This window comes from Octopus sinensis, linkage group LG2 (genome assembly GCF_006345805.1).
Source record: "Octopus sinensis linkage group LG2, ASM634580v1, whole genome shotgun sequence".
Taxonomy (NCBI): domain Eukaryota; kingdom Metazoa; phylum Mollusca; class Cephalopoda; order Octopoda; family Octopodidae; genus Octopus; species Octopus sinensis.
The window spans coordinates 34,803,233-34,829,446 of record NC_042998.1 but is presented as its reverse complement, the minus strand read 5'-3'; the positions used below and the strand labels follow the sequence as shown (position 1 = coordinate 34,829,446).

Here is a 26,214-nt window from a genome sequence, read left to right as displayed (position 1 = left end):
CGAGTCAATCGAATGCACATATTATTTGGTCAGCTCGTTTGACCTTATTCAAGTTTCTTTTAGGTTTTCGTGTTCGTGAAATTTTAATCACTCAAACGACCGCGAAGTCAATCATTTCTAAAGAGAGTAAAAGAGATAATGGCACAAATGCATTCCAAAAACGTATTAGCTGATCAAGATGCTCTACCATTATCATTTGCATCTTTTTCTGTCTTGATTTATATATCTTGGAGATTTTGTGTCCATATGACATTTGTGTTAAGCCTATTTTCACCAAACAGAACGCTGACAATGAAGACAGCAAAACTCAAGTACAGCTGGGTCCAAGTGTCCCTGTTGTTAACCTGCTTCCCTCCATCGATTACTTCCGCTTCCTCTTTGTTATGAGTACTTTCAAAAACAAAAGGACGAACGTAACATTTTCTTCACAAGTTTAAACGTATCAAAAGTCCACGGTGATATATGAATATTAAAGTTAAGTTTTTAAATGTTTGCTTTAGTTGGCCCTTGTATCACCGCTTCGGTACAAGTGGACGCAATTTTTTCCTTGCGTAAGAGTCTCCAGCATTCATTCATTTGACCTTCTTTGAAGGTAGCCGAACCATTGCGGGCTGGAGTAACATCTCAGGAGTAACAGTTGAGGGTTTAATCAAAATTTCTTTATTCATAAAATGATCTCCGGAACTTATGCACACGATGATTCGCTGTTTTTACTGGTAGAAGAATATCTACCACTTATATCATTCATCATTTCAATAAAGTTTCCAAGTTTCACATCCATATAAGAGGGTAGAGAAAGGGGCTGGGGGTTCAAGGCAAATGGAAAAACAGCAGCTTTAAGCAGATGGTGCAACCTATTATATGGGCCCTCTCCGTTTACTTAACTTTCCATCATAGGAATTATGTGAAGTTGTGGTCACGTATTCATCTTCCAATCTAGCATAGATCCTCCCGGATTGAAAACTGCACAATGATGTCTTGTGACACAGAACGATCTTCGATGGTTGTTTTTACTAATATTGGCAGGTAAAGTCAATACTTGGTGGATTGACACTTTGTGACGAGGACCTAAAAAGCCTGGGTATACGTGATACAAACACCTTTAATCACGAGACCAAGATAAAAGAATCGAAGACTTAGCGCAACACACGTAAAATGAAACGACCTGATCAAAATGACATGTAAACTGCTCCACAGCGTCCACTGTAACTTTACTTCGAGATGTTTCTCCTCCCAATAAAAGTGAAATATTATCTCGAAATCTGTAAATCGTTTAGCTTCATTTCATTTTCATATATGCCTTGAATAATATATCATATTTCTGTTATAAAAGAAGACAGAATTTGTGGACTTGTTTTACTTAGTAATCAATAGCTGTTTCTCGATGAAAAATCTATGGCTGCTTCAACGTTTAAGTGTTTGACCGGTATCTTGTTGCTGGTTAAAGGGTTTTTCTTTTCTTTAGCACAGCTTAATGGAAAACAGATGTTTTCTCAGATCGATATATATTCTGATAATTTGATTATTGAAAAAATATATTCGACGAGAAATTATATCTAGCAAGAATTATTCCTACGTTGCTACATATCTCTATTTGGTTTTTCTTACGTTTGTACTTAACAAGAACCATATGGAGAAGAAAAAATATTTTCTCGTTTGCGTTTCAAATGATTTTCATACATTACACGAATCCAAAACGACCTTTAAAGGGCTTTAATCTTAATTTTCCTGGAAGGTATGTACAATACCAGTGTTTTGTTAAGTTCCTGGATAACATTTCCAGTGAACTGATACATTTTTTTTCTTTTAATAAACCAGAGTATATTTGATGTAATATTACCCAAAATTGTTCTGCAAAAATCTGGAATACTCCACGATGCAAAACATCTCCATTTTCAATATTAATAATTAAATGGGTTCACTTTTTTTTATATGTTATCTCTTATCTTTTACTTGTTTCAATCATTAGACTGCGACCATGCTGGAGCAATGCCTTGAAGAGATTTTAGTCGAATAAAGTGACCCTAGTACTTTTTCTACGCCTGCTACTTATTCTATTAGACACTATTGCCGAACCACTATGTTATGGGGACGTAAACAAATCAACACCGGTTGTCAAGCAGTGGTGAGGCACACACACACAAACAAACAAACAAACAATCATACATGCATACATACTTAATTCAAAAAGGGATACAAGAAAAGCAACAACGTGAGGACGTAATACGTGCAAAGCATTAATAAGACGCTCGGAAAAGGAAAAGAGTGGTTGTTTTACGTTTCGAGCATAGCTCCTCTTCGGAAACAGGAAACATAAGAAAGTCGAAATGAAAAGGAAAAAGGAGGAAGTGGATTTCTTTCTACCTTTGGATTACTTCACCTTATTCGTTCGGAGTACGCCATTTCTACATACATACATACATACATACATACATACATACATACATACATACATTCATGCGTACATGCGTACATTCATACATACTGTGCATGGATATGTTAGTAGAAATCTCCGTGATGATAGTAACATCGATCATCAAAGCAGTTTATCATGGACCAATAGCCGGATTACTACTTCCCACTTTGAAGGGTATGCGTTTTCAATTCAGGAACAGGAAATATCAACCAAGTAACTGATGCACAAAAGTGATAGCGATGCAGGAAAAGCCGTAAAATGTGACAAACAATGCAGACTTTGTGGAGTTCACACTGAAGATATCACTCACATCATGAACAGTTGTCCGAAAATGTCATCACGGTATCATCTACCAATGAGACATGATGTTGTGGTTAGGATAGTCTGTAATGAAATCCCTCGGAACAAAGAAATAAGAGCCCACATTATGGTAGAAGCCATAGCCACTCATAATAAAAAGGAGTACTGGTGGAATGTACCAGTCAAGACCTCAATAAAATATAAGCACAACCTGATATAAGGATTTGGGATAGAGAAGAAAAACCGTGCATAGTTGTGGAAATTAGCTGCTCAGTTGATGTTAACATAAAGCAGAAGAACAGTGAAAAAAAGTACACTTATGCTGAACTGTTGAGAAATCTACAGCTACTCTATCCAGATTACAAGTTCAGGTTTATACCTGTAATTATTGGGGACTGGGATATATAATACACTGCCAAAATACCAATCTTGAGAAATTAGGCTTCTCAACACCAGAAGGGATAAAGCTAATTCGAAGACTACAAATCCAATCCATCACTGGAACTGTAAAAGTCTGTAAAACTTCTCAGAAATTTAGGATTTAAATATATATGAGCATGTCTAGATATGCAGCTATATGCATGAGAATACATACATAAATCATACAAATCTGCACATACATACAAATCTGCACATACATACAAATCTGCACATACATACATACATACATACATACATACATACATACATACATACATACATACATACATACATACATACATACGTACGTACGTAGAAAAATACCCTGTTGTTGATATTGAAATTCCAATGAATGAACCTTGGTTCTAGGTTAGAAACCGGCTCTTTCTCTGTTGGTAAAAAATTTTGAAATAAACTGAATAATGACGTACATACACACATACATAGAATTATGTAAAAAGTACATGTGTCTGTGGAGCACTCAGCCACTTGCACGATAATTTCACGAGCAGGCTGTTCTGTTGGTCAGATCAACTAGAACCCCTGTTGTAACCGACGGAATGCCCATAGATGTACGTAACACGAGCGTCTTTCAGTTTCCGTGTACCAATCCACCCACAAAGCTTTAGTCGGTCCGAGGCTATAGTAGAAGACTCTTGCCCAAGGTGCCATGCAGCAGGACTGAACTCGTAACGATGAACTTGTGAAACAAACTTCTTATCTCACAGCCATGCCTTCTTGCATTATAAAAATTTTATTGCTTATTAAAATTCGTGCGAACACAGAAAGATTTCATACATACGATTATGCGAAACCTATGCAACATATAGACAAAGTATTCTCACTAATTCAATACTAAACCTAGAAATAACTGCTGCAAAGTTGTCGCTAATGAGTAGTTCAATAAAATCGTTACCAATAATGTTGTTGCAGATCATATTTGCTATAAGATGAAGTAATTGAAAGTTTAACAAATCACAAGATGCTAGATATTTATTAAATCATATCTTTTTTATTGCAATTAATGAACAGTAGTCGAGTTGATTACATGCTACCAACAGTCCAATCAATGGTTCAATGTATTCTTATGGCGAGAGTAAAAAGGGAGTGTTGTGTAACAACGGTGTAAAACAATTATCGCTAGGGACTTAGTTCAAGAAACAGTGATTTTTCGTTTTCACGCCGCTGTTGTTTATATCTTTTGCTGATATAGAAAGTCGAAGGACACACACATACAAACTACACACACTCCTGTGTGTGTGTTCAAATATAAACATATATACATATACATGAATGCATATATATATATATATTTCTTTATTGCCCACAGGGGGGCTAAACATAGAGGCTACAAACAAGGACAGACAAAGGGATTAAGTCGATTACATCGACCCCAGTGATTAACTGGTACATATTTAATCGACCCCGAAAGGATGAAAGGCAAAGTTGATCTCGGCGGAATTTGAACTCAGAACGTAATGACTGACGAAATGCCGCTGAGCATTGCTAACGTCTCTGCCAGCTCGCTGCCTAACGTATATAGACAGACAACAAGACAAGCAAATAGATAGATAGATAGATAGATAGATAGATAGATAGATAGATAGATAGATAGACAGACAGACAGACAGACAGACAGACAGACAGATAATTTGTTTTTACTCGTGATTACTAGATATGTGTATTTTTACAATTTGTATACTTGGAGAGAACTCCATCCAGCAAAATCTACAGTAAAAGGCACTTACCCAAAATGCCACGACGCGGTTTCCAATCTGAGGTTACGTAGTTGCGAAGCGAGCATGCTAGCGAGACAACGGTGTCTGCTCCTCCTATGATTAAACTTTAACAATCGGTTAATATTATAGCTGATAAAACATTTCTGACTGATTTTAAAGAGTAATATTTCGAATTACTTAGCAACTATTCAAATCAGCTTCAACATAAATATATTCAAATGTTTATTTTCAGACAATGTTGCATTATGATACGAAGTGTTAAACATGTCGATGGCATTTGAACTAAAAAATCGAACACTGATTTTTTTTTTTTTTACTACCGCTCATCACAAAAGCGATGAATGATATTAGGTATACTGTTTATAAGAAAAGAGTCGAGATGTAGAAAGAAAGTATCCGGCAAATTGCATTCAGGTAATTAACTGCATTCCTTTATGCTTTGAGCCGGATCGACTTACACATTTATTCATCTTTGATCAATAAAATAGGCATCAATCGATAAAATAGGCACCACTAGAGTATCCGAGTTGATTCCTTCGTTTAAACACCCTGCCACATATATTTGTGCTGCTCAAAGACATTTTGCATTATTTAGCTTCCTTAATAAGTTTAGAAAAGGCATACACGCTACAACATCCGATCATTCTACTCTAAAATGCAGAAACCCGGCTAATAGGGAAAGTAAACCAATATTCTACGTATTATATATTGAATTTGGTTAAATGTCTTCAATTCAGATTCTTACACTTGATTTTAGTCGCTCTTGTAAAACTGGTACTGTGTTGTAGTCATTAGAAGACTTACATGGAAGTAAAACGACAAATCAATAACGCTTTTGTATACAATTTTAAGAGAATTAATTTAAGCTTCTTTTAAAACTTCTGACCTTAGATTGCGCCATTATAACTTTGATTTCATGTTGAGGATCAAGTCCAAAGGTGGAGCTGAGACATGCTGGAGTCGCAATGGTTTAAGATTAGAAATAATAGCTGTACCACTGGCAATCAAATTGCCGTTTTGACCTGTTGGGGCGTTATCTCTTGCTCTCAGAGTATTTTCACTAGGATCTCCATGGATTAGGTATCCTTTGATTATATAATGTTGTGGAAGATTGGGCGGTTTATATGCCTTTCTCGAGGATTATATTAATCTAAGCGAAGTGAAGTGGGTTTCAAGTGAGAATTAAAACTTTCTCGCTGAATCTGCTGGACGGAATCTTCTTCCTCTACTTGGTAGTAATAATCTCATTACTATAAGGTATTTTTCTAAGACAACGAGAGTATTGTCGATTTAATTATTATTATCGTTTTATTCTTGTTCTTGTTATTCACTGCACACTCGCTCAAACGTGCATAAAATTTACTCCATGATTTCTCAAGTATTTTAGCGGGAAACTGAATTAATTTTCATCTTGGATTTCACGCAAAAACATGGGTGGAATATCTTGGAATTACAGCTTATACAATTTTTTTTAAATGGTATTTTTTTATTATTATTATTATTATTATTATTATTATTATTATTATTATTATTATTATTATTACTATTATTATTATTATTATTATTTTCAGAAAGCATGGCTCAAATTTTTATTTTTGCTTTTGTCTCATAAATCCATTTCAATGATGCCTTCTTGCCATTCCACTCCAAGAAGTGATTACACTCAAGCAGAATAAAACAGTCCCCTAACAGAAATAAACAATAAAGAGAAAAATTAACTTTAATGAGTAAACAAACATATGATAGGCGCAGGAGCGGGTGTGTGGTAAGTAGCTTGCTTACCAACCACATGGTTCCGGGTTCAGTCCAACTGCGTGGCGCCTTGGGCAAGTGTCTTCTACTATATCCTCAGGCCGACCAAAGGATTGTGAGTGGAATTGGTGGAATGACTCATAGGCACAAGAGTGGCTGTGGGCTAAGTAGCTTGCTTACTAACCACATGGTTCCAGGTTCAGTAGACGGAAACTGAAAGAAGCCCGTCGTATATATATATATATATATATATATGTGTGTGTGTGTGTGGTGTGTGTGTGTGTGTCTGTCTGTCTGTCTGTATTTGTCCCCCAACATCGCTTGACAACCGATGCTGGTGTGTTTACGTCCCCGTAACTTAGCGGGTCGGCAAGAGAGACCGATAGAATAAGTAAGTACTGGGCTTACAAAGAATAAGTCCTGGCGTCGATTTGTTCGACTAAAGGTGGTGCCCCAGCATGACCGCAGTCAAATGACTGAAACAAGTAAAAGAGTAAAAGTGATACGTTGCAGGAAACGGAAAAATAAATTAAGAACAAATATAACTTGTGACCATGTTTAAAGAGCTAATTATATTATAATATATTCTCTTCTCGTATAGTTTATCGTTCCCATTGCCAGTCTGTCTTTGAACAATGTATTTGTAATTTCTGAAAGAAAACCTACATCTCTTTGTTTTTTTTTTCTTCTTCTTCTAATAAGAATGCTTTTTTTTTTCTGTTTCAGTGGTGTCCTTGGTTGCCAGCGTTTTTACGTTGTCTCTCATTGCTTTTGACCGATTCTATGGCATCGTGTTCGCTCTCAAAGCACACATGATGGAGAGAAAAGCGAAAGGCTCTCTGTTTTGCGTCTGGTCATGCGCAATAGCAGTCGGATGTCCGATACTTATATCTCGAAACCTGCACGTGCGCGTCTGGTTAGATCACGTGGAGAGATGGTGTGATGATGGTTGGCCAATCCATAGCAATACTGCAGACCCCACTTCCCGTCGTATCTACTACACATTTGTTGCCATCGTTCTCTATGTCTTTCCGATGCTTGTGATGACCTTCACCTACACTATAATTCTATGGAAGCTTAATTCAACTGCCATGCCAGGTGAAACTATTGAAAGAGAAGTAATTCTTCAAGCTAGGATGAAAAGGAAGGTACGTCTAACACTAAGTATTCGATTTCTATATTTCAGTATTGTGAAAAGAATATTATCTGAAGCTGTATTATGCGTGGTTATCTAGAATATAATTTTTAGAATTATTTCAAATCTCATAAGTTCAGTTCTGGGGAATACTTTACATATCTTCGATAAGCGATTTGATTGATCTCACCTGAAGCAAAACAAAAAAGATATCGCTTTTCTGGGAAGTTTACGTTACATATAAGTTCTTTCATACAATTGTTGGATTTTATATATTTTGCGTGTTTCGTTTATATTTCCAAATATTTTGGATATTTCTTAAATCTTTTTACAGAAATCCTGCAACACTTTCAATGAACTTTATTGTAGTTACATCATGCAAATCAGGAGATTTGAAATATTATTCGGTTTCTTGTTTCTCTACCACCATTAAATAAAAGTACCGGTTTGGCATGGCCAATGCTACTTTTCAGTGTTTGAATTTGACCTAACGCTTCTTTGGATCCCCTCCATAACAGGACGTCACTATTTCACAACTTTTTACTCACAGGATAAAATTTTAATGAATATCAAACAAGCCGAAAATTAACAAAGCATTCGTTTATTATAACAGGCCGTTGCTAATCAATAGTGCCACTCCATTGTAGGTCTGCTCGGAATCAAGAAAGGTAGCCCCTTTGGTATTTATTGAACACTGTTAAGAATATCTTACCTCTACTTACACGCACGCACACACTAAAAACTGAATATATAATATCATTCTGTCATTTACTGGAAATCCAGGTGTTTAAAAGGTAACGTGGTGTTGTTGTTTATCCCCAGGACAGTTCTGATCCACCAAACGTATGATCAAAGCCTTGACCATGCTTTCTTTTTCAGGCATGGTGTATCTAGGACTACATTGTCCAATCTGTCTTACCCTTTCCTTTTTAAGATGGTATCGTGGGGTCGGGATTTTTTGGAAATTGTTTTTTTTTTAGCTTTGAATAAAAGAAGATACAGGCGGATCAGTTCATTATGATTTTGTTCAACATATTCCCAACACAGATTCACACACTTATTGCAGCGGTCCTTTAGTTTTTCTAAGCCCTGTGAAAGAAACCGGAAGGCTAGGCCTCCAACCAGTCCTTTCGTGATACCATAAAAAGTAGAAACCTTTCAGTACCCCCTTGTATATTTCACGTACATAGAATACACACACACACACACCACACACACACACACACACACACACACACACATACACACACACATTATTTACATTATTTACATTTGACGAATATTTGTCCTCATCTTGTTTGACGTTAACACAACGTTTCGGCTGATGTATCCTCCAGCCTTCATCAGGTGTCGTGGGGGAAATTTTGAACCTGGGTTCTCATTCCTAAGGTATTTTTCGATGTTATTATTCGATTCCAAGCACTGACCTGAATAATAATAATAATAATAATAATAATAATAATAATAATAGTAAATATCCTCATCATCATCGAAAAATACCTTAGGAATGAGAACCCAGGTTCAAAATTTCCCCCACGACACCTGATGAAGGCTGGAGGGTATACCAGCCGAAACGTTGTGTTAACAACAAACAAGATGAGGACAAATATCCGTCAAATGTAAATAATGTACATAATTCCTCATCTCTTAAATATAGAACTGTAATACACGCACATGTATATACGTGTGTGTGTGTGTTTGTGTGTTTGTGTGTGTGTGTGTGTGTGTGTGTGTGTGTGTGCGCGCGCGCGCTCTGTACATCATATTCTTTCTGAGAAAAGAGATTTGAAAATACTTTTCACCTGTAAACTAGTGTTTTAGTGAATCGTTCATTTTGCACTCCAACCATCGTTATCTCGACAATTTACAATAAAGGGGAATTATACCAAAATAGCGTTACTACCAAAATAACTGACATCAATGAATCTTTTTTCCCCTTTTCCCAGGGCTCAAATAATAATTAGAAGCTTGTCTTTGGCTATTGATTTCTCCACACAGTTTGACTGAAAATAAGACTTCTCGGAAAAGAAAATCAATTCACCAAAAAAAGCATGTGTCGAAAAGTCAAAAATTAGCCCTGCTTATTCTAAACGTTATTTTAATTTTGTAACAAATCCCCATATGCATAGAAATATAATAAGAATGGACAAAATATTCGATAGCATTTGTCTTCATAGTAAGCTGGTCATCAGCTTCATTTCACATTCTCAGACACAGCAGACACATAATATATAAAATGGTATATACACATAATAAAAAGAGCAAAAGAGAAAAACCAGTCCTCAAGCACACTCACACACACACACGCACACACACACACACACGCGCGCGCGCTCATGTTCCTCTCTCAATAGATCAAAATGTTTACGTACATATGTATATGAAACACTATATGTTTATATGTGAGTGTGTGTGTGTATGTGTGCAAATGTGTGCGTCTGCGTGTACGCATGTGTGTGCAAGGATGTACGTACATTTGCACACTCACGAATACACACACATTTATATATATATATATTTACATGCATGCATATATATACATGAATGTATGTATTTCTGTATGTGTGTATGTGCACATACATACATACCTGCATATACATATACCTACATAATACATACATATATATATATATATATATATATATATGTGTGTGTGTGTGTGTTACTACCTGTGTGCTTATATCTAAATATTTGCACGTATATGAGCACATACATGCGCTCGCACACACACACACACGCACACACACACACACACACACACACACACATTCATTCACACACATGGAATGGTCATTGTAAATCCTTATAGGAAATCATTATCTCATTGCGTAAACTGGGAAGTTTTCCGTCTCCTTGTCCCTGTTCGTTTCACACGCACAGAATGGCAAATATAGAAATTGGCACGCATAAATGCACACGCTTGCAAATATCCACTTGAAAATGTTTAGTTGCAAGATAACCGTACGTTAAATTACTTAATAAAAGAAACGGGTAAAAGAAGTCTCAGATATATATATATACGTAAGCTCTGTTTTGGATGTCTTATGGAAATGTCGATTACAGACATTAAGCAAGAACTCTTGTTGTGTTACGGAATCAGGAGGAGTTATAAGGAAACTGTCTGTCAGGAGTAACGGACATACGACAGAAAACGCAAACATCGAAATAAAGTAATGCCGTGTGGAATAATTGGAGTCTAATGTTTCAGGCAGAACCCTTCATTGTATAGAGATTAAATGTCTCCTGGTTTTTGAAGAAGAGACTGTCAGCGCTTTTACCTTGTCTCTCATTACTTTCGATCGGTTCTTTGGCATTTCTTTATCCTACAACACTAGTTAACAACATTCTGTTTCATATTCCGTCGAAAGTCTCTGCTAGAAACGATGGATTTATCTTCTTCCACACGGCATAAAATTTCTATTTTATTCCATAATTTGATATATTTGCCAACACAGATCATCATTAGTTTACTCTGATTCTACGGTTTGTGATTTTTTTTTCTTTCGAAAGAAACTAACGAAAATCACGTGAAAACGTCGAATTTCATATTGTAAACACAAATCAGAATGCCACAACTGACCACGCCGTTAGCGTGTGTGACCGTGATGAGTGTTCGTCTTTGTTATCATGTTACAATCATTGTAATGTGTCCAAAACTGATACTCAAACGATAAAATACGTCAAAATATGAATAGGTGTCATCCGATAGTAGCAATATAGCAGCAACAGCAGTAACAGCGTTCTAAAATTCGTTTCAATTTTTGGCACAAGGCCAGCAATTTGGGGGCTGGTTAAATCGATTACACCGGACCCAATGCTCGACTGATTCTTATTTTATCGTTCCCGAAAGGATAAAAAGTAAAATCGACCTCGCGGGTATTTGAACTCAGAACCTAAAGACGGACGAAATGCCGCTAAGCATTTTGCCCGACGTGCTAACGATTCTGTCAGCCCACCGCCTACAGCAATCCAAACTTGATGGCTACTTCGTAAATGTACATGTCTTTATTTTCTATCAACAGCGTAAGATGAAGTCATAACTCCATTCTGAATTGTTCTAAATGTATCTTATGACAAGAAAATAAGCAAGTGATGCCTCATTAGTCGTATATGTTACTATAATATGATAAACATTATGAAAATAATTTTATTCTGTCAAACTAGACAGCTATTTCGTATACAAACATCTGACAAAGTGACAACATTTCAAAAAACTCGGAACAGAACTTATAACACTGAATAAAACAGTAAATAATAATTAGCCAAACAGCCAGCCTCTAACTATTTTCTTTTATTTCTTTTGCTTGTTTCGGTGATCTGACTGCGGCCATGCTGGAGCACCGCCTTTAGTAAAAAGAAATAGACCCCAGGACTTATTCTTTGTAAGACTGGTACTTATTATTCTATCCGTCTTTTGCCGAACCGCTAAGTTACGGGGACATAAACATACCAGCATTGTCGAAATGATGGTGAGGGACAAACACTGACCCACAAACATATATACACACAAACACACACACACACACGCACACACACACACACATATTTCACTATAAATACACACACACACACACACGCACATATATATATATTTCACTATAAATAGATACACACACACACACACACATATATATATATATATATATATATATATATATTATATATATATATATTTCACTATAAATACACACACACATATATTTCACTATAAATAGGCACACACACACACACACACACACACACACACACACACACATATATTTATATTTCATTTCCTGAAATGTAATTGTCCACCGCGTTTTAAAGCTACGTGTTAGAACTGCCATTTTCACTTGTAATACATATAATCCCTGGCACTCTCCAGGTGCATGATCCTGTATTTTCCATGCAATGAAACCTTTAACTCTGGGTGGGAAAACTAAGTAAGGGATTCACCCTCAATATTTGTTCTTTACGCGTTGTTTCTGCATCATCTCATTTAACGTTTTACTTGTTTTCCCCCCAAGTCTCACGGTCAAGAATTGGGTTCGATATTGTCTACTATTCCCCTCTACCACACGTTCAGGTCTCGTGCTTAAATAATAATAATAATAATAATAATAATAATAATAATAATAATAATAATAATAATAATAGTAGTAGTAATAATAATAATAACAATAATAATAATAATAACAATAATAATAATAATAATAATAATAATATAATAATAATAATAATAATAATAATAATAATAATAATAATAATAATAATAATAATAATAATTTGGTAGTGTTTGCACTAAGAGCGTCGATTTCTGTTTCGATGATCGCAGACAATTCAGAGGAAATAAGTACATTTAAAAGCTACTTTAAAACAAACGTTCGTACTCAGTCCAAACCACCGACTTAGGTGCGCATGGGCAGCAAAAGTGAGAGCCACGAAGACTTTAGTATAAACTGGCAACTGGTACTCCGTCGGTTTCGACGACGAAGATTTCAGTTGATCCGATCCGCCTACTGCTGAAACAAATGTGCAAGTGGTTGAGTGTTCCACGAATGCACATACTCTTAACGTAATTCTGCGTGACACAGACTGTGACAAGGGTGGCCCTTTGAATTACCGTTACTACCCATTTTAGCCAGCTGAATGGACTGAGGCAATGTGGAATAAAGTATCCTGCACAACGACAGCGTACTACCAGGAATTGAACTCACGACTTACGATCGTGAGTCGAATACCCTAACTACTAAGCCACGCGCCGTCACACTTTAGTATAGAACACCAGTTGAACGAATATGGAGGAAAATATAGGTAAGAGTCTAATTTACATTAAATGTTTTCGATGAGATATTATCACTGTAAGCTAGTAAAATAGTTTTGCTTTTCTAAAATCCTATAAAGAAATGCTACGCTTATTTCTAAAATGTATTTGTTTGGTCAAAGCATTGTTCAGTTGAAGACGTCTTCCTTTTTACAGGATACTTTTAAAAATCAATGTTTCGAGAAAAAAAATTTCAATTTTAAGTTTTGGTTTTGGTCAATTAACTATAGCATTATCTTGATGTATTGTTCTTTTACATTTTGAAAATATAATTAAAAAATATATTTCATGAATTACTGAGAATGCTATCACTTATTTGCATCTTAATTCTCGTTAAATACTTTCTATATTTGCTCGAAACAAATATTGGACTTATTTTAATAGGTATTCGTTTCTGTTTATTTATATTTCCTGTTTGAATCGTGAGAAAGTGTATTAACATTAATACATTCTCAAAGATAGATAAATAATTCAAACACGAACTTCGGTAATTTTAATGCATGACAGAATTCTATGTAAGAAATATAATTTTTTTGCCGAGAATTTTATGCATTTTTTTCTCAGTGGCATTATATTTATCAAACTCGTTTTATTGCAGAAGAAATGAAATGTATTTTAATCATATTTTGTCAAATAATCACATTAGAATACATGGAGTAAATTTCTTTGATAATCGCATACAAGCATCTCCCAGATGCACGCACACATATTCGTACATGCATATATATATATATATATATATATATATATATATATATTATATATATATATATATATATAATATATATATATATATATATATATATATAAATTATATATAGGGAATAATGATGAGAGATAAAAGATAGCTTATTAAAATATATTCTGTTGTAAATTTATGTGCACAAACACATGTACTGAAATTATATAGATATACAAATATACTTTATTAAAAACCAACAAAAATTGTTACTCAGAGTTTCACGTTCCCGTTCGTCGGACTGTTTTCTTTAGAAACAAAACTGTCCGATGAGTCCGAATCGCTCTGCTCGAAGATATTCCACTGAACTTGGCATCGGTAATCGATCGATAAGGCGTATTTTGCATGAAGACCTACATTTCCATCCGTACAATTTGATCATTGGGCAAAAGTTGAAACCATGGGACTATGCACAGCGGTTTAACTTTGCATGTCAGATGGAAGCAATTTTTGAGGCAAACGACAACCGCATTTTGTTCATGAATGATGACGCTCATTTTCATCTCAGTGTTGTTATTGGGCTCTTGAAAATCCGAGAGAACTGCACGAAAGACCATTGCACAACCCAAAAGTGACTGTCTGGTGTGCTGTTGGAAAAGCTGCCGTCATTGGTCCTTACTTTTTTGAAGACAATAAAGGAAATGCTGTTACTGTGAACTCCGAGTGTTACACCGAGATGATAAATAACTTCTTTGTGCATGAATTAGAATAAAAACGTATGCCTATTCGACGAGTGTGATTTCAGCAGGATGGGGTGACGTCCCACACAGGCAGAGCATCAATGAACGTTCTTCACTCTCTCTCTCTCTCTCTCTCTCTCTCTCTCTCTCTCTCTCTCTCTCTCTCTCTCTCTCTCTCTCTCTCTTTGGTGACCGTCTCATTTCCAGGTTTGGTATTATTCCTTGGCCCTCTCAGTCCCCTGATTTATCCATTTGTGATTATTTCTTGTGGGGAAACCTCAAGGCACGTATGTATGCGCCTAAGTCCCGTACATTGGAAGTTATTCGCGTGGCGGTCGCCCATATCGATGGAGGAATGCTGGAGAGAGTGGAGGCCAACTTCCAAGAACGCCTTCAGAAATGCATCAATGAAACGGACACTACATGGTGGACGCTGTTTTGCACTCGTGATTTTGTAAAATGCTAATTCAATACAAACACAATAATGATTTCGTGACTTTTTTTCAAAAACGTTCGTCCTCTCTGCCCCACCCTATATATAAACATTTTCAGGATTCGAAAGAATCAGATATTTGAATAGTAAAATCACCAAAGTAGAGTTGGGGATGGCGCACCGGTATGCCAATCATGTGTAGTGACAAATGCGTTCTTACTAAAGTAAATACATTTTTACCCTTCCAGTTATGCATATATTCACAAATAACTGACTGAATACACAACGTTCAAGAATTTCGGCAACTATTTTGCGGAGAGCTTTCTCGTGTCCAGAACGTTGTGGATGACGTGGGCAACTCTTTCGGGGGGTTTCGCCAGAGTCTCAGCAATGACTTTAGCTGAGACCCTGGTGATTCTTTAAAATCAGAATATGCACAGCGACCACTTTGTTCTCTGCAGTTATGGAAGTTGGCCGTCCTGAACGGGGTTCAACTTTGACCTCGAAACGACCAGTCCGAAACCTTGACACCCTGATTTATACCCTGAAGTAAGATGGGCAGCTATCCTTCAAGATTTCTTTCATCTCGTCATGGATTTCTGCCCCTCTTCGCCTTGCAAAAAGAGGGACATCATGACCGCCCGTGCTTCAATTTTACCAAAATCCACTGTAGGAGCAGTCATCATGCGTTAACTCTGCAAAAAAGAGAAAGATATATTGTATTTTTTTGCATACCTTCTCCTTAATAGCTGCCCTACCTCCCCTATAAAGGTAACAGCTCTACCTTTCCGCAATGCCCTTGATGTCAACAACTTTTCAGCACATACATATATATATATGTATATATATGTATATATATATATATATATATATATATATATTGGGTCATCCCATAAATAATACGGTTTTTTATACTTCTTTTATTTTTCAAAATTAAGATAATCAAAGTTCTTTTTTAATCTACAATATACTCTCCTTCATTTTCTACAATGCTTTTCCATCTATCTGGTAGACTTGAAAGGACCCCTCTTCCAATATTCACTTGTCTGTGACGAAAAATACTCCTCCAATACTGATCTGACCTCGTCTACAGAATTCATATTTTTTCCGTCCAAGTGATTTTGAAGACTGCAGAATAATTGATATTCAGATGGGACAATGTCCAGCGAATGTTGGTGGGTGGGACATCGTTTCCTATTCAAACTGCTCCAGCCTTTGGAAGTCATCCTCGCTATATGTGGCCGAGCATTATCCTGGAGGAAGAACCTGGTGGTCGTTTTTCTTCTAGCACTGACTTAAGTTCATGCAATTGAAAAAAACTGCATTATTTACGGGATGACCCATTATATGTGTGTGTGTGTGTGTGTGTGTGTGTGTGTGCATATACTCAAAGCATTACGGGCATATAAATATTATATGAGTACACACGTAAACACACACACACACACATACACACGTAAGCATGCCCACCTGTACATGCAAAACCACATAAAGGTACACAAACGCGGTCAGCTATACACACACACACACACACACACAAACACACACACACACACACACAAACACACACACACACACACACATGCACAGACGTACACACATGCGCGCAAACGCACTCACACTCATAAGTACAGAGAGTAAAAGAAAAGTAGAAGGAGAGCAAATAAGAGAGAAAAGGAGAGAGAGAGAATGAGAGACAGAGACAGAGAGAGAGAGAGGAAGAAGGAGAGAGACAGAGACAGAGAGAGAGAGAGAGAGAGAGAGAGAAAAATGGAAGCGCGAAAATTATACGCAAAACAAAATTACATTGATAACTATATGGAATGAGAGAGGAATTTACTTATTTTACTGACGAATATTATTATATTTGATGCTTGTCTGAATAATATAAAACTTCCATTCGCTAAATACACGCGTTCGTTAAATGTGTACAAGTGTGTTCTGCGAGTGTGTAGAGGGAAGCGTGAATATGTGCGTGTGCGTCTTTCCAATGAGTGACTTTCTCTGTATGGAAGCATTGCATGTATGCTTTGTATGTGTGTTTATGTTTAGCGTATTATATGTGAAGGACAGCGCGTTCTCTTTGCTTACCTTGTCTTCAGATAAGGTTTTGTGACGGTATTAGTATCTGATGGCGTACCTACACGAGTGAGCCTTCACTGAATTTGTTTCCTCATATCTTCCAGAAAAATTAATATTTTTCAATGAACTTTTCTACAAATTAACTTCGGATGGTGTAAATTCCGATAACATCGGAATTTGTTTTTAAAACATGTTTTTAATGCTAATAATATGGCACGAACAGGATAAACTATCCATACTTTGTAAAAAATTCTGTCGGCGGCCAGACTTATGACTCGAACTCACATCCCTGTCATTACGCGTCAAGTGCTTTATCTTTAAGCTAAACTGACCCAACAACAAATTCTTCTGCAAATTTAGGATATGTAAAACTAGCCTTATAAGACGCTATCTTACGTAAAATTCAACTTACGTTGAAAGTCAATAAAGTTTGCAATAGAAGCGTTGAGATGTATTGAAAGGAATGCGAGTTCGAGTCTCATGGCCGGCCGTCGACGGATTTTCCTGAAAATATGGATAGTTTATCCTGTTCATGCTATATTATTAGCATTATCCTGCGTTTGAGAATGAAATTATTTCCTTATCTGTATCTTTCAATATATTGAAGACATTAAAATAGATATAACCAGGCAGTCGCTCAGATACAGACAGGAACAGGTTCTCACAATCTACCTATCTATCTAACTTATCTACCTATCTATCTATCTATCTATCTATCTATCTATCTATCTATCTACCTATCTATCTATCTATCTATCTATCTATCTATCTACCTATCAAGCTATCTATCTATCTGTCTATCTATCGATCTATCCATAAATATGTCTGTTTCTGTATATACACGTGTGTGTGTATATTTGTAATATGTAATATATATATATATATATATATATATATATATGTAATATCTTTAACTTGTTTCAGTCATTTGACAACGGCCTTGCTGTAGCACCGTTTTAAAGGGCATTAATCGAAGAAATCGACATCAGAACTTTCTATGTAAAGCCTGATAATTATTCTATTGGTCTCAATATGATATATACATATGTGTGTGTAAATGTATGTATATATACATATATATATATGTGTGTGTGTGTGTGTGTGTGTGTGTGTCTGTGTGTGTGTGTATGTATATATGTATATATGTGTGTGTGTGTTGTGTGTGTGTGTGTAAATGTATGTATGCAAGTATGTGTGTATATTTATGTATATATATGTATATGTGTGTGTGTTTGTGTATGTGTATAAATGTATGTATGTGTATATGTATGTATGTATGCATGCATGCATGTATGTATGTATGTATGTATGTATGTATGTATGTATGTACATATATGTATATGTTTGTGCGTGTAAGGGAACATTATAATGCTGTGAACACAGTTCTTTTATGCTTTCGACGTGCAGAAGCGAAACGAGGAAATTTCCTTACTGACCATTTCACAGTTTGTTGAGTGTACCTCAGAAAAGACACCCGACTTCGTTTTCCATTAAACAACGTTGAATATTCAGCTTCAATCGATCAGTCATAAATTAAGCTATTTCCGTAGTTGTATGTTTGTGATTTGACAACTCGTCTTTAATCAATGAATAAATATTTTACGCGCATTTCAGTGTGAATCCGAAGGGGTGGAATGAATTTAGCATTACTGAGCACCACTGGACACTGCACACATCCTACGCCAAACACTTTCAATACAGTAACCATCAGAGCGTCAGAGCAAACCACAGCATATACTCAAGGCGCACAGAGAGGCGCTCGGTAGTGAAGTGAAAGCAGGTTATAAAAATAAAACTACTGAATAATAATAATAATAATAATAATAATAATAATAATAATAATAATAATCACGAACTTCCAACCTGTTGTCTCTTGAGGTCTCTGGGTGAAACTTGGAACTAACTTGTACAAATATAAAACAAAAGTCAAACATAGAATAATAATAATAATATAATAATAATAATAATAATAATAATAATAATAATAATAATAATAATGGCAGAAATGCAAAGGATAGTGCTCATGGGAACTGCCCATATCCTACGTAAAATACTATGCAATCTCAAGTTTTAAAACAAACTCATAATTTTCTTATGGTTTCTTAAACATTCTCTAGAACAATACTGTGTACAAAACCAAATATATGGCACCTTAGGCATAACGCCAACATGAACTTCTAACTTGTCTCTTAATATCTCTGGGTGAGACTGGGAGCCAACTTGTGAAAATGCAAAGCAAAAGTCAAACATAATAATAATAATAATATAATAATAATAATAATAAATGCCCTGATGCAGTACCAGGCAGTGGCTCTCGTGGCTTCTGATCTTAACTGATTAGAAGTGTTATCATCTTCATTGTTTTGTCTTGGTATAAAAGATAGGCAAATATCAAATAACAGCAAATATCATTCTGCTCAATACCACAGATTTGCTTTTCAGTTGTTTGATCTTAGCCATTTGAGCATGTCCCCTGGTGGCTGACAATATGTGCATCTCTGGTCACGAGGAGAAGAAGTGGGCGCGCATCATAGCCATGTGTTGAGAGGGATTCTTTGGAGTTTGAATAATTCACCTCTGGAAACATGGGTGTTTCGTTCAACAGCTTTAAACAACCCTTATTCAGTGACCTGAGCAGGATGGGTTACTCGTCCGGAAGAAAATTCTAACTGGGCCCCACCTGCAATGTCATGTGCTATTTATCTTGGTAAGAGATCACCATGTCACGCACATATGGTTGCGATGCATGTGCCTAGTGTACCCTTATCAGACGGGTAGTCATGATGGGTATACTGGGCTTCGTATATTTTACCCCAAAGTCATTTTGATGGCATGTACTACTCTCTAACTCAATAATAATAATAATAACAACAATAACAATAATGATAATAATAACTAGACTACCTGTAACTCGGTGGGTCGCCAGGAAAGTCTGAGTTTTCCAGAAACGGAGTTTTGTTTCGTGGGATTTTTTCTTTGCCAGGTTATTTTGTATACTTTCAATGAATATGACATCGAAATCACGCGTAAGCGGCTCCTCTCCCCAGACAAAGAAAGATTTGGCTGTTATTTCTTGCATGCCCTGCTACCACGTAACAGGTATTTCGAATCCTTTATCGAAAATAGCTGTTACGTAGTAGCAGGGCGTGCTAGAAATAGCAGCCAAATCTTTGGCAGGGAGATACGTTGAATGGACTCGAAAAAACCTATGGAAAAAATGATTTCGCACCGAGATTATGAACGAGTCTTTTACAAAATATTTATGCCAAAAAAATTTTGTGAAAGTATTCACTTGAAAATAATTTTGAAAAAACATTGAAATATTGTCTGTTTAAAGAAAGCTAAAATGTAAATACTTATTGTACAAACAACTTACATTTTTGAAATTACATTCAGTTAAAAATATTAAAAAAGACAATCGTAATTTTTCGTTGTCAAATCAGTCTAATCGAAAGGAAAGAGTTACTACCCTTTCAGGATTAAGTTAATTTCGGAAACGTTTCCCATTATGCACCGTTTTTGGTATTTATACACTGAAGACCTTTCATATCTTCACAACCATTTATCCGATTTACGCAAAATATGTTTTATTCCGTTCGTATTTACATTTTAGGGAGATTTAATTCATAGTATTCTCCCATTACGTGTCAGTTTGGCTGAGTAACATTGCAATCAAGCAAGCTAGATTCAATCTCATTTTTAATGTGTTTTAGATAATAATAATAATAATAATAATAATAATAATAATAATAATAATGATAATAATAATAATAATAATATGTGTTAATTCATATGATAGCTCAGCAATGTTTGTGCAGGTTAACTGACTTTGAAGTAATTTAGTGTTATGTAATAAAACGTGTTGCTCAAACCGATTTCTATTTTTCATATGTATATATATACATATATATATATATATGTGTGTGTGTGTGTGTGTGTGTGTGTGTGTGTGTGTGTGTGTGTGTGTGTGGAGGCGCAATTGCCTAGTGGTTAGGGCAGCGGACTCGCGGTCGAAGGATCGCGGTTTCGATTCCCAGACCGGGCGTTGTGAGTGTTTATTGAGCGAAAACACCTAAAAGCTCCACGAGGCTCCGGCAGGGGGTGGTGATCCCTGCTGTACTCTTTCACCACTCTTTCTTCTGTTGGCCTGCTCGCTCAGCCAGCGGAGTGGCGTCATTCGAAGGCTAAAACAATGCGAACGCATTGTGACCAGCGATGTGTAACAACATCTGATGGTCTGGTCGGTCACGTGATCACGTGATATATATAGCATATAAAAATTCTCTGTCACTTATACTTCGCTCTATCGCATTTCTGTGTGTGTGTCTTCAAAATATTCGTGTCAAGAGTATTGTTAAATATTCGCCCTTCTTTGGCATTCATTTTTTTTGTTTTTATTTTGGGTTTGGTATATGAAGAAATACTCTTATCACCATTTTTGCATTCCTGGATGCATAAAGGAAAAAAACCCACGCTAACTTCGCTCAGGTTAAATAAAGATATATGGCTCAATATTATTTGACTTAATCTAAATTTGCACAGTTTGTTGATATTTGTTTAGTATTGACTTTCAGCTTTAAACATATTCACATCACTATTTGTCCAAAGATATTTTCTCCTGCAGCGCATACAGTCAGTTGTTGTTTTGTAATTACCTGCTTTTCTCAAAAGATTTATGAAGGGTAATGTAATAATAATAATAATAATAACAACAACAACAACAACAATAATGATAATAATAATAATAATAATAATAACAACAACAACAATAATGATAATAATAATAATAATAATAATAATAATAATAATAATAATAATAATAATAATAACAACAGCAACAATAATGATAATAATAATAATAATAATAATAAAATAATAATAATAATAATAATAATAGCAACAACAACAATAATGATAATAATAATAAAATAATAATAATAATAATAATAATAATTGATAGCATGCACTGCTCTCTCACTCAATAATAATAATAATAATAATAATAATAATAATAATAATAATAATAATAATAATAATGATGATGATGATAATTTCTCAGCAATTTCCATTTTGTTTATAGTTAATGCGTTTAGTGTTATGCTTTCTCACTATTGCTCTTCAAAACCAAATTTATCAGATTTGTAAACTCGGCTCGTCTTTTCCTGGCAAAATATTTTCTGAATGTGTGTTGTATTAATACTGCTAATTTTATTATTATTACATCTTAAAGTAAATATCTTTCCCTCTATAATGTCGCTGGTCTTTATTCACCGCCCTGTTTTCGTATACGCCATTGATCTGTGTTGTTCTATTCATATCTATTGATACGAGTTTTCATTTCTCCACTGGTTAAGTGCGTATTGTGTGGAAGAAAATTTGAAGGACACTCTAAGAATGCTTTGTCGCAATAAAGGCTTTCACGCTGATGTGGTAACTCACAATTGTCAAACCCGTAAGGGAATTTGTTTCTGTATTCAGATATAAAGATTTAGCTGGTGCATAAAACCTAAGAATATGTTACTACTGCCACTACTACTACTACTACTACTACTACTACTACTACTGCCACTACTACTACTACTACTGCTGCTACTACTACTACTACTACTACTACTACTACTACTACTGTTGCTGCTGCTGCTACTACTACTACTACTACTACTACTACTACTACTACTACTGTTGCTGCTGCTGCTACTGCTGCTGCTTCTACTACTATTACTACTACTACACTACTACTACTACTACTACTACTACTGTCACTACTACTACTACTGCTGCTGCTGCTACTACTACTACTACTACTACTACTATACTATTGCTGCTACTACTACTACCACTTCTGCTGCTGCTGCTACTACTACTACTACTACTACTACTACTGATAATAATTGTTTCTGATTTTGGCACAAAGCCAGTGACCATAGCGGATAAATGCATATCAATGACCCACTACTTGATTCGAACTGTATTTTATCGATCACAGAACGATGAAGGACAAAGATGCCGTCGGCTGGGTTTGAACGCAGAGCGTAAAGAACCAGAAGAAACAGCGAAAAATGTTTCTCTGCTGTTCTTACGAATCCTCCAATCCACCAATGTTTAAGTATTTCTAATATAGGCACCACAAAGCCAGAAATATGCAGGAAGGCGCGATTCGCTCAAGTCACAGCTACCCCAGTAACAAACTGGTACTTTATTTTATCGAACCCGGAAAGATAAAAGGCAAAATGGCTGTTGTGCTTGTGTATGTCTGTCTGTGCGTGCGTTTTGTCCTGAGTTTAGCTGTTGACGATACTTTGGTAGCGGTGATTGTTAGTGGATGTTTTGGTAAGGTTCTTCAATTTTCTTAAGTATTTGATCGTCACTGGTTTTCTTCTGCCTGGCTCCCGCCTCAACTTTATGCAATCGACCCTTTTTCTCTTCGTTGATGTATGGACGACGAATCGGTGACAAAGAAGTCTGGAGGACGAGGCAGCGATATGTTAGACATATATGTGTGTTTTTGTGTTGTTTTCTGTAGTTTAATCGCATTTTAGAATGGTCACCGGTTCGATATTTTGATGCTCACTTGAGACATTTAATGGTGGGTAGAGAGAATCTGTTTGAACTATTACAGTATTGGGGAATTCCTAATCCTATCAGATACCGCCTTAGTTATTTAATACACCACTTAACTGACACTGTGTCGGTTACGACGACGACGAAGGTTCCAGCTGATCTGATCAACGGAACAGCCTACTCACGAAATTAACATGTAAGTGGCTGAGTACTCCAAAGACACGCGTACCTTTAACGTAGTTCCCAGAGAGATACAGCGTGACTCAGAATGCGACAAAGGCGACCCTTTGAAATACAGGTTCTACTCATTTTTTACCAGCTGAGTGGAATCGAGCAACGTGAAAATAAAGTGTCTTCCTCAGGGGGAAAAACATGCCGATCTTGTGACCGTGAGCCGAATACTCTAACCATTAAGCCAAGCGCCTTCATTTATACCCCATTTAGTACTATTTTGATAAACTACCTTCTATTATTTATATAATAACTGTTATTTATATATTTTCAATGAGACTTGACGATCCATTATACGCTTTCATTCTTTTTATAAACAAATCATTCAGTGCGAAGTTCTCGCTTTTGTCTGCTGTTTTCGATCATAGATTTATAAATCAGCTCTTGGTCTTTACAATCATATAAGTTCTCTCGGCAAGTGTTCTGTTTTTCATGTTGAAAATCTTTTCGATGAGAGACTTTATATATGTCTTACTGCTCAGTATCAATGTCTTCGTTCATATTAAAAACGTCATATAATAGATCTACATTTTTTTATTCAGACACCAACAGTTCTGCTTACTACACATGCTGTGACGTGCACAGAGAGTTTGGTTGCAGCCTTTTATATACTTTCTAGTTATTTGCTTTGTAATTATGTCAAATAATACGTGATTAGCTTGTTTGGTTAAGTCCGGTTTAGAGTTTCTAATTTATCAATATTTTTGTTATTATTGCGAGGAACTTTTCAAGTGCTACTTGCAGAGGGAGATATTATCCTCCAGTAAATTTTATTAAAGGATTGGCAGTATCGCCCGGCGTTGCTCGGGTTTGTTTCGACCCTTTAGAATTGGAATTTTTGAAGAGTAAAAATGTTGCATTATGTAGCTTGTTATTCTCTTTAACTGAACATTTTTCTGGTTGAAATATACCGAAAATGGCGACACAGCAGTCAAAACATCGTAAAAAATAGGGATTTTCAAAAAGCACCTTTTTGATGTAAATAATTTTTGGTCTTAACATGGTCCGATTTGAATTTTTTTCTTCTACGGAAGGAAGTGCAAACCTTCTATCATACTCTCAATTTTGGTCAACTTGCGCCGCAGGGTCTCGGAGGAAATAGTGTTAGTTGAAGGCTACCAAACCTGCCATACACAGACAACTTCAGCTTTATATAGAGAGAGATGACAAGTAGATCAGAATGACAAAATTGAGACGTAACTGAGGGAACAATTTTGCTATGAAGGGGACGTCAAAAACTGCAGGGGAACATTTTACTTTGATATGTAAGTGCAATCTGAGGTTCCTTGCAGTGTCCAAAATCATTCTATATCGTTGCTCCCATTTTGGGGAATTCTTTTCCTTGTTATTTTAGTTTAATATTGGTAAAGCCGTTTATTGTTATCTATTTTTAATACTCTGTTATCGTAATTGTGGCGTTCATTGATTTACTCGACATATGATTCTCACTGTTTCTTTATTTTTCATTTTTCATTTACATAATTTTCATTTTTGTATTACCAGCGACGCCTTGCGGCCGATCGATAAATCGATATCGTTTCTTTCTTTTTCAACTAATTAATGCTAGTTTCTCGTGCACCACATCACTAGGTGCACCTCTGTCTTCCCGTGGGCAGCAATGTCTTTTTTCAGGCTTACGATTCTGCTTTTATATGACATCAGCTTTGTTGTGCGTTTGCGTAATTGCTTCTGTTTCATGTTCGTGGTCTGGAATGGTGGCAATGTGAAATGTTCTAGTTTGTTCCTGAGTTGAATTACATAATATAGCATCAGGTAGTCATTGATACTTAGTTGCGTGAGTTGTGTATGGAATGTCAGGAATGTTATAGTATCAGGTGTCATTTCTGTAAGAGTAATACTTATGCTGTGTAATGTTCCTACGCGTTATATTACATATTTGTGTACTGGTTATGTTGAAAATAT

At 35.8% G+C, this 26,214-nt stretch overlaps 1 protein-coding gene across 1 annotated transcript in view; it reads left to right on the top strand.

The window, feature by feature from the left end:
• Positions 1–26,214, top strand: part of LOC115224446 (neuropeptide FF receptor 2-like) — a 297,627-nt gene that overhangs the window by 253,916 nt on the left and 17,497 nt on the right. The window contains exon 2 of the mRNA XM_029795353.2: positions 7,354–7,775. Within this exon, the coding sequence (XP_029651213.2) occupies positions 7,354–7,775 (422 nt within the window). The remainder of the gene's footprint in view (positions 1–7,353; positions 7,776–26,214) is intronic.